The following is a 10,769-nucleotide window of genomic DNA, read 5'->3' on the forward strand; positions in this document are numbered from 1 at the left end:
AAGCATTCTGGTAGGAAGTGGTTACCCTAGACTGGCCTATAGTTTTGTTTGCCAGTGTCCATTCCTCCTCCAGGCAACAGTATAACCCAATAGTTAAAGTTTCCCTATGTCCCTTAATGGACAAGAAAGAAATAGTTTGAACAAATGGGACATTTTTAGCATTATGGTCAGGTTGTGTTCAGGCAGCCCCTTAATGTAAACGTACTTGCCAACGTACCTCCGCTGGCCACCAGCACGTCCCCATAAGTGGAGTTGGAGGACAGGGCAATAATGCCTGGGGTCCTTTGGAGTCGACCCCCTGTAATAGGAGGGGGCCCAAGGTCCTGGAAGCGTTTCAGGGATGCCTGAGACAGCAAGGCTTCAGGCAACCATAACCCAGCACAGCTGCATCAGAGGGGGACCGCTGACCCAACGACCATCCGGTTAGGAAAGAACACCATAAATGTTGTGACGTCCTGGATGGTAGGAAACAATCTAAACTGAGGGACGAGGGGGGTGGGAGAGATTTTTAAACTGTTCTAATTGTGTCTCCTGAGGGAGGAACCAATCATCTCTCAGGTTGCTGTCCTGGAAGATGATTGGGGAAAAGATGGTTACACTAGTGTTAGCAATACAATCCACCACGGTAGTGCGTTGTGGGGCACTGTAACGCAGGTGTGCCATTCAGAACAATTGGCATCCTCTGCACCCAAGAGAAGTCTTAACACAGCAGAGCTGCTCCTGGGGCTATGCCTCTATGTACCATTGTACCCTGTTTTTCTTTATGCAATAAAGCTCATTTTTGATTTTTTTAAAAACACAGCAGAGCTGCACACCAATGCACAGAATGTTCATTGCTACGCATTAACACAATGCAACTGTGTGAATCCAGCCTGGCTGAATCAGCTTTCTAATAAGGACACCATCACGGCATTCCTGCAATGAAATGGAATACACCAATAAAGAGTCCTCTGTGAAAAGCATAATGTGGCATTGAAGTGATATTCTTAAGAAAGTCAGCTTTAGGTGCACACAGTACGGTTCTGAAATGTAGTTTAGGAGAAAACGGGTAGACCATTGGTACCTTGAGATTTACTTGGTCCGGTGAATGTTTCTCCAGACCCCTCTGCACCTGTGATGCTGTTTGGGTCTGAATGAGCTCCTCCTCCACATCCATATCTTCAGCCTGTATAAAACCAGAAGAAAAATCAGGTCAGCCCAGATGATCGGCTCTTCAAGGAAAGAACACAAGGCGCAGGCTTCTGGAAGAGTACACAGCCAACCCAATATACCAGAATCTATCTACCCGGCATGTGAACAACTGTCCTCTCCTTGACTGCTGGTTTTTCTCTAGGGGGCAGAATATAGAAATTATACTCACCTGATCCTAAGTCCTGCGGCTGTGGCTAAAGGTGGCCATACACTTTACAACTACCGCAAGACTTTAGTCTTGCGATGGTTGTAAAGTACTTTAAAAAACGTACGATCTGCCCATCTTGGACAGGCAGATCGTACTCTCGATCATCGCATTACGATGACTGTAATGAGGGGTGGGCTTACGATGACTGCAAACGAGCAGTGCGCGCGTGCGCACACCGGCCCGTTCGGCCGTTGTCGAACCAGCAGGCCACTAACTCGCCGAGAATCGTGCAGTGTATGGGCACCTTAAGCCTTTCCGGCTGTGGCATGTCCCTCAGTGTCCTTACGTCAAATACAAGTGAATGGACTGCAATAGACGTTGAGTACGTCAGTGAGGTTTAGACCACCAGAGCCTGGGGAAGAAAAGGCTGAAGGGAGCGGTCTAGCAGCCAGGCAGGAACGAGAAATCGGGTGAGTATATTCGGTTTATTTAAGCCTCTAGAGAAAGATGAGCAGGTAACCCTTACAGCGAGGGGGTGGCACCACTTCAAGGGTCAACTTTCTTAATTCCTGGACTTCCTCTTTAAATAACTGTAAAGATCCCCCATTGTGAAAATATCGCAGATTGAATTCCTCCCAACTACGATGTCCACTTGAGAGCTAAATAACTGCGCCGTTTTTAGATTGTAAGCCCTCAGGGGCAGGGCCCTCCTTATCATCTTGTCTTGATTCATAATGTAACTGTAATGTCTTCCTTGTATTGTAAAGCACTGCGCAAACTATTGGCGCTCCATAAATCCTGAATAATAATAATAATAATAATGATAATAATAATGATGATAATAATGATGATAATAATGATGATAATAAACATTCCCTTTATGGCTTCTCCCCTGTGGATGCACAAAACACTCAATAAGTTAACCTATGGAAGCCTATGGACATCAACAACAAAAAAGCCCCAGATTACATTGGCGCCAGTCTAGAAGTCAGAAAGTGTACTGCGTGCCGTCCCAAGAACTCCACACTTGGAAGCTTCTTGTATCTCAGCAGAGCAGCATTGCATTACTTTGCGGTGCGGTATAAACAGCCAAGGAAGATCTCACCAGAGGCTGCTCTGAGCACACCAAACAGCATTACACCACGATGAACCACACACAGGGTACCTGAGTGAAGGTGTTCCGGAAGACACTGGAACGACCTTTCCTCCGTTGTGTCATGTCTGTACAACCTGAAATAAAAGGCGGGTTAGTTCTGTATTAGAACTTTAATAAAAGACACAGACACAGACACAGACACAGACACAGACACAGACACAGACACAGACACAGACACAGACACAGACACAGACACAGACACAGACACAGACACAGACACAGACACAGACACAGACACAGACACACACACAGACACAGACACAGACACAGACACAGACACAGACACAGACACAGACACAGACACAGACACAGACACAGACACAGACACAGACACAGACACAGACACTGCCCACCGAATACCACGAAGATGAAAGCTGGGTATACACAGGTTACTCCAGCGCTTGTGAGCATAGATGGGAGGAATCCCCTGCTGTTTTCATTGTATTCTGACCCGAATGTGCCGGATCGGAGGTGATCTGATATAATCGGACACATGTCCATTTACATCAGACTCCCCATAGAGCGGATGGGGTCAGGTAGTTTTAGTTCTTTCCTCCATCACACGATGAAAAGGGAAAAAAAAACTGGACGGACATGGATGTGACATCGGTGACATGCGATCCATAATACTACGATCAGAAGGGGATCCGCTCCTGATCAGCCCGCGTGAAAGCGTCCTTTAATAGCTCTGGCGGGGATGAGCCTGTGAAGAGTCTTGTGTTTTCAATGTGGTTTACTTACCCAGTCTATGGGACATTGGCAACATTGTTATTTTCCTTAGCATCATAAAGAGATACTGTACATTTACAGACATTGTATCGCAGCAGAGAAAGGTCTACTATGATTGAAAGGAATGTGGCTGGAGCTATAGCAGGAGCTATAGCCGAGACACCGGTGTTCCATCGAGAGCTCCAGCTCGTCCAAATCTCCAACTACGGTACCTCACCGCCGGGTACTTGCAAGTTGGAGAATGACCAGACGGCGTTAGACTGCAAAACACAAAGACTGGCGGAGCTTCTGTACGGCTGCATTCTAACAATATTCAGCAGGCGGCAAACTAGACGAGTATTCCGAAAACGCTCTGCGCGCATGCGCACCGCAACTGTGTTGAGCTCCGGTCTTTGAGCATCGGAAGTGAGGTAGTTAGAGATTTTGATGAGTTGGAGCTTTCGACAGAACACCGGCACTCCAGGAATAAACAGATAATGAGTCTTTATTGCCGTAAATGCGGCATATCACACAAGTGCATGAGAAAGGGGAAGAAATGTCACATCAATAAAAAGACATCAGTTTATTTCTGGAGTGCCGGTGACTCAACTATATCTCGTGAATTAGGACGGCGCTATCCGTCGACTACCGCAGAACTCACTATTATACTTTGGACCAGGAGTGTGATGGGTCCATTGACTTTGGAGATCAAGCATAGCGAGAAAGTGGTTAGTCCAGACCCCAAGGGAATATGGAGCTTTTAAAGTGACACTGAACTCAGGAGTTGAGAACTAGGATGTCAGGGCTTTTCCCCATAGTTCTCCTCAGGGTAACGGGAGGACACAAACTAGCGTCCTCCCGTCACCCCAGGCTCAATAGATCCTCCTATCTAGAGGCAGAGCCAGCTGTGCCCGCCCCCTCCCCCGTCCGTTCCGCCAGTCAGCGCTGGAGGATCGGAGCAGGGAGGGGGAGATCCCTGCAGGGAGCCGTGCTCACTGCAGGGACATGATCGAGAAGTGAGCGAGTGACTATCTATTGAGCCAACGTGTGACAGTTTCATTGTCACACGTCGGCTCGAACTATGAGGATGAGTAAAAATCACACTCACCTCATAGTTCTCCTTTAAGAGCCCAGTCACAGCAGGGCGGTTGCGGATCATTTCAAAAGGGAGGTTTTGAGAGTTTTTAATTGCGTTTCAGCGTTGAAACGTAATTTTAAAACTCCCATAACCGGGCTGATCAGCATAGTTCCATGGAAAGCTGTATGGAGACCGCACTGATCGGCACGGCAAAAATAGTGCAGAGAGCAGGTCTGGCGGGGGGTAATGTGGTTCGGATCGCGCTGACCAGCCCCAGTGTGAATGGGCTCTAAGAGTCCCTCATTACTAAGTAGCAGGGTGAAATGATTTAAAGGACGCACTCACCTCCAGTATTCACTATTCTTCAGGCGAGTGGAAGTTTAGCATACGCGGTCGGGGGGCGGAGATAGACGAGGAGATCACGAGCGCTTTTAGAAGGAGCGGCACACAAACTCAGGACGCTGAAAATAAAAGAAGAAACGATTCAGACACCATAAGAGGTTAATTGTCAAACATCAAAACCACTTGCCTTCCGGGTGTGGCAATTAAACGGCCAGACGGCTGCCGTGTATATATACACGGCTTTTTAAGCCCAGGCTCCCCCGTATGGTCTCTGCCCTTAGGGCTCGTTCATACCAGATGCAGTGCGTTCCGGCCCGATTCTGGCATTGCGGCCGGCTCACTTAGTTGTGAATGGCACCGTAGCCACGCCCTCCGGCCGCACGGCACATTATAGCCTGCGGTGTGATCAAAACAGTGCTTGCAGCATTCTGATCGCACCGGACCGCAGGCTATAGTGCCTTGTGATCCCGTGCAGCCGCTCCCGCCCCACAAAAAAAAAAAGTGAGCCGGCAGCAATGCGAGGCAGTGCGTTCTGGCCAGAATCGGGCCGGAGCATACCGCATCTGGTGTGAACAGGCCCTTAGGTCAACACACGTCCAGTGTCTGATCTCCCCTCCAATCACTGAATGTGGAAGGGACGAGTATTACATCACTTCCGCTTTCAGTGGCATTGCTCCGCCTGCTGTAACCAGAGAAGCAGATCTCCGATTCATCAGCTTCTTCGGGGTTCCCTAGGTGACATGTTTGGTTTCTATTTACCCGACATGACCCGATCTCTTATATTTTACTAAAAAATTGGCCAATAAATGTTTTAACATAGCGTAGGACAAAAAAAACATTTGTTTTTTCCCAAAAAAAAAAATCTTTATATAGTGGAAAAAAACAAAACAGTGGGCATTAAATAACATAAAAAGAAAGCTCTGTCCCCAAAAAAATTATATTAATCAATTTCAGTACGGGGTCACGTGACTGAATAAGTCAGTACCTCAGAGCCGAATACTAAAAAGACGGCCTGGACTGCAATGGGCTAATAAGCAGGAAGACGCTCTGTATGGTCCTGTACAGTACCGGAAATGGCAGGTTTAGCTCTAATAACATGGACAGAAGCAGCCCCGCACACCGGCTACGTTCCGCCACAGCCGCCCGGCGCTCTCCCAGCTTCCACTCACTGTTCACCTTCTACACCGATCACGGGCCGCGCAGGAACAAAAAAAAACATCCAATCACCGCCCGCCTCTTATAAGACGGCCCAGTCAGCGTCGTGAGGGATTGGCGCGGGAAAAAAGAGGGCTCTGATTGGCGACGAGCGTGAAAGGGAAAGCAATGATTGGCTGCGGGAGTAGTTCCGCTGTCCGTGACGTTTCACCTAAATACGGAAGTGGTTATGAGCGCTACCATGGAAACCAAGGCATAGCAATCAGGATGGAGAGCGATCCTCACCATTGGGCCCCGGCAATGTGTTCCACAGCACGTCTCGTTCGATCCACGCTGCTCTGGTGCAGAGCAGCGTGGATCTGAGGAGACATGTATTGGCAGAGACAACGGGGATTAGAGGAGACATGCTAACGCTGCAAAAGAGATCACCATTTACGGGCGGGCGGGGGCGGAGCTTCAGGACGTCCAGCAGGGTATAGGCAAATGTGACATATTTGCCTTTCCATGTACTGAGCAAACACTGACTGGAGTGATCAGTACTGATCAGTGTTTGTTCATAACTGAGGAGATAGTACCGGTAGTATGTTTACTGTATCCCTAGTTATGAATGAACAGAAAGTGCTATACGTCACTTCCTGTTCAGTCATCACTGGGAACATAGTAAACATATAATGCCTACGAATGAACAGGAAGCCTGTATGCTGAGAGCTTCCTGTTCTGTGCTGAGGCTGCAGAGAAGGAGGCTATGTGTCCTCAATCTCTGTCTCAAAAGGGAGCTATCAGGGATCTTTTTTTTAGACCACAGAAGTTTCCTCAAAGACCCCTGACAGTAAAGTTTTAAAAAATAAATAAGTGAAAAAAAAGAAGTAATTCCCCTCCCCCCCCACACACACACATAACATACCTGTGGTCAATGTACCTGACCACAGGGAGGGTTAGTGTGAGGGTTGGTGGTAATGTAAGGGTACGGTGAGGGTTGGTGGTAATGTAAGGTACAGGGAGGGTTAGTGTGAGGTTTGATGGTAGTGTAAGGTTAGTGTGAGGGTTGATGGTAGTGTAAGGGTACAGGGAGGGGTAGTGTGAGGGTTGATGGTAGTGTAAGGGGACAGGGAGGGTTAGTGTGAGGGTTGATGGTAATGTAAGGTTACAGGGAGGGTTAGGGCGAGGGTTGATGGTAGTGTAAGGGGACAGGGAGGGTTAGTGTGAGGGTTGATGGTAATGTAAGGTTACAGGGAGGGTTAGGGCGAGGGTTGATGGTAGTGTAAGGGGACAGGGAGGGTTAGTGTGAGGGTTGATGGTAATGTAAGGTTACAGGGAGGGTTAGGGCGAGGGTTGATGGTAGTGTAAGGGGACAGGGAGGGTTAGTGTGAGGGTTGATGGTAATGTAAGGTTACAGGGAGGGTTAGGGCGAGGGTTGATGGTAGTGTAAGGGGACAGGGAGGGTTAGTGTGAGGGTTGATGGTAATGTAAGGTTACAGGGAGGGTTAGGGCGAGGGTTGATGGTAGTGTAAGGGGACAGGGAGGGTTAGTGTGAGGGTTGATGGTAATGTAAGGTTACAGGGAGGGTTAGGGCGAGGGTTGATGGTAGTGTAAGGGGACAGGGAGGGTTAGTGTGAGGGTTGATGGTAATGTAAGGTTACAGGGAGGGTTAGGGCGAGGGTTGATGGTAGTGTAAGGGGACAGGGAGGGTTAGTGTGAGGGTTGATGGTAATGTAAGGTTACAGGGAGGGTTAGGGCGAGGGTTGATGGTAGTGTAAGGGGACAGGGAGGGTTAGTGTGAGGGTTGATGGTAATGTAAGGTTACAGGGAGGGTTAGGGCGAGGGTTGATGGTAGTGTAAGGGGACAGGGAGGGTTAGTGTGAGGGTTGATGGTAATGTAAGGTTACAGGGAGGGTTAGGGCGAGGGTTGATGGTAGTGTAAGGGGACAGGGAGGGTTAGTGTGAGGGTTGATGGTAATGTAAGGTTACAGGGAGGGTTAGGGCGAGGGTTGATGGTAGTGTAAGGGGACAGGGAGGGTTAGTGTGAGGGTTGATGGTAATGTAAGGTTACAGGGAGGGTTAGGGCGAGGGTTGATGGTAGTGTAAGGGGACAGGGAGGGTTAGTGTGAGGGTTGATGGTAATGTAAGGTTACAGGGAGGGTTAGGGCGAGGGTTGATGGTAGTGTAAGGGGACAGGGAGGGTTAGTGTGAGGGTTGATGGTAGTGTAAGGGTACAGGGAGGGTTAGTGTGAGGGTTGATGGTAATGTAAGGTTACAGGGAGGTTAGTGTGAGGGTTGATGGTAGTGTAAGGGTACAGGGAGGGTTAGGGTGAGAGTTGATGGTAGTGTAAGGGTACAGGGAGGGTTAGTGTGAAGGTTGATGGTAGTGTAAGGGTACAGGGAGGGTTAGTGTGAGGGTTGATGGTAGTGTAAGGGTACAGGGAGGGTTAGTGTGAGGGTTGATGGTAGTGTAAGGGTACAGGGAGGGTTAGTGTGAGGGTTGATGGTAGTGTAAGGGTACAGGGAGGGTTAGTGTGAGGGTTGATGGTAGTGTAAGGGTACAGGGAGGGTTAGTGTGAGGGTTGATGGTAGTGTAAGGGTACAGGGAGGGTTAGTGTGAGGGTTGATGGTAGTGTAAGGGTACAGGGAGGGTTAGTGTGAGGGTTGATGGTAGTGTAAGGGTACAGGGAGGGTTAGTGTGAGGGTTGATGGTAGTGTAAGGGTACAGGGAGGGTTAGTGTGAGGGTTGATGGTAGTGTAAGGGTACAGGGAGGGTTAGTGTGAGGGTTGATGGTAGTGTAAGGGTACAGGGAGGGTTAGTGTGAGGGTTGATGGTAGTGTAAGGGTACAGGGAGGGTTAGTGTGAGGGTTGATGGTAGTGTAAGGGTACAGGGAGGGTTAGTGTGAGGGTTGATGGTAGTGTAAGGGTACAGGGAGGGTTAGTGTGAGGGTTGATGGTAGTGTAAGGGTACAGGGAGGGTTAGTGTGAGGGTTGATGGTAGTGTAAGGGTACAGGGAGGGTTAGTGTGAGGGTTGATGGTAGTGTAAGGGTACAGGGAGGGTTAGGGTGAGGGTTGATGGTAGTGTAAGGGTACAGGGAGGGTTAGTGTGAGAGTTGATGGTAGTGTAAGGGTACAGGGAGGGTTAGTGTGAGGGTTGATGGTAGTGTAAGGGTACAGGGAGGGTTAGTGTGAGAGTTGATGGTAGTATAAGGGTACAGGGAGGGTTAGGGTGAGGGTTGATGGTAGTATAAGGGTACAGGGAGGGTTAGTGTGAGGGTTGATGGTAATGTAAGGGTACAGGGAGGGTTAGTGTGAAGGTTGATGGTAATGTAAGGGTACAGGGAGGGTTAGTGTGAAGGTTGATGGTAATGTGAGGGTACAGGGAGGGTTAGTGTGAGGGTTGATGGTAGTGTAAGGTTACAGGGAGGTTTAGTGTAAGGGGGGCTTAGTGAAGTCCTTCATTTTTAGCACCAAGACCTCCAACATGAAAACTACCAGGCCAATCATCTAGTGCTGAAGCTTAATCCATTGTTGATTGACTGCACGTTGTAGTTGCCCTTTAAATATGGTGCGCACAATATTCAGCTGAAGGAAGTTCTGGCCAGCAGTCATTACTACGTATTCTAAGTGTACTATATGAATTTGACTTTCCTATCCTCAGCCGAGTTCTCCCCTTTATGAAAGGAATGTTTCTCACCTTCGGCCTGTTGCAAGATACAGCCAACACATCTGGTGGGGTTGCGTGATTATAGGTTTTTAAAGGAGATGAAGCAAGAGTTGAAACAAACAAAGCGTGGGCAGCAGTTTCTTTTTTTTTTTTTATGTGGACCATCTGCGGGGTCTCGCTATTTCAGTTGGAGAACAACATGTGGTGTTGAGCATGTTTGTGTAAAAGAGAAGACCACTTGGGAGTCTTTAATACATATTTCTGTTCCTATAATCTTTCCGCCTTTTCATGTCCCTAAATGTGAAACAACACACACACATTGAGCAAGTTAGACTTCTGAGTTCATCAGTTGTCGGTAACACATATGCCGGTATTAATTCATAGGACAGGTATGTTGGACATTGATGAGCATCGTGTTTTATCTGTACATAATAGGGAGCATATGTTGCAGTATAATTGTTGCGTGTAAGGTTAAAGGAGAACTATGAGGGGAGTGATTTCCTCTCAGCCTCATAGTTCGAGCCGACGTGTGATAATGAAACTGTCGCAGGTCGGCTCAGTAGATCAGGAAGTGAGGGAACACATACCGTCGCTCACTCACTTCTCAATCTATCCCTGCAGAGAGCCCTCTGGCTCTCCCCTATTAGGTCTCCTTTGTAGAAGGTAATTGCTTGTTCCATGCACTTCGACCCGCCAAAATACCCACCAACCGCCATGATAGTAGTGGACTATTCAAATTAAAGGTCTCTACCCTAAAGTCTTTACAGCGCCGCATTCATAGAGCTTAAAGAAGTTGTAAAGTCCCAGCATATCCTCTCCTGTTATAGCAACAGCATTGTAATGGGAGCTGGAGAACATGGGATGAACATTGAAGACTGGGGGAGCCTTGTATAGCATTGAAACAACTGCAGTATCCCTCCATACTCTGCAGCATCTGTGGCATTCATAAAGCCGCCGGTGTAAGGACCTTGCATGCACGATAGACAAATCTTATGTCACCCTTATATCACATTTCGAGAGTCAAGTTCCAGGTTGCCAAGCAAAGTTAGCAGTTTGGCATAAAAATTGTCAGCAATTATAACGAAAATACTCCCGGAAACTCAGGAATGGGTGTGGAGCTGTGAAATCCCAAATTCATATTATCGCTCTGAATGACCTCATTTAAAAGCCTTTCCCACTCCTGGGAGGGCGGCCTTAGCCAATTACATAAAATTAGATGTAATCCTCCTTTTAGTATATATATTTTCCATAATAATTATATGCATGGCAACACAGCAGTTTGTTACACGCCAGGTTTTGCTCAAGAGTATAAATATGAATATATACATTATGTATGTGTATGT

The 10,769-nt window shown here is 47.9% G+C and overlaps 1 protein-coding gene across 1 annotated transcript in view; it reads right to left on the bottom strand.

Moving 5' to 3' along the window:
• Positions 1-1,165, bottom strand: part of LOC108797531 (non-structural maintenance of chromosomes element 3 homolog) — a 16,084-nt gene extending 14,919 nt beyond the window's left edge. Inside the window, exon 1 of the mRNA XM_018569142.1 lies at positions 1,064-1,165. Within this exon, the coding sequence (XP_018424644.1) occupies positions 1,064-1,156 (93 nt within the window). The 5' untranslated portion in view covers positions 1,157-1,165. The remainder of the gene's footprint in view (positions 1-1,063) is intronic.
• Positions 1,166-10,769: the final 9,604 nt, after the last annotated feature.

This window comes from Nanorana parkeri, unplaced genomic scaffold, assembly GCF_000935625.1.
Source record: "Nanorana parkeri isolate BGI_ZX_2015 unplaced genomic scaffold, ASM93562v1 scaffold1291, whole genome shotgun sequence".
Taxonomy (NCBI): Eukaryota; Metazoa; Chordata; class Amphibia; order Anura; family Dicroglossidae; genus Nanorana; species Nanorana parkeri.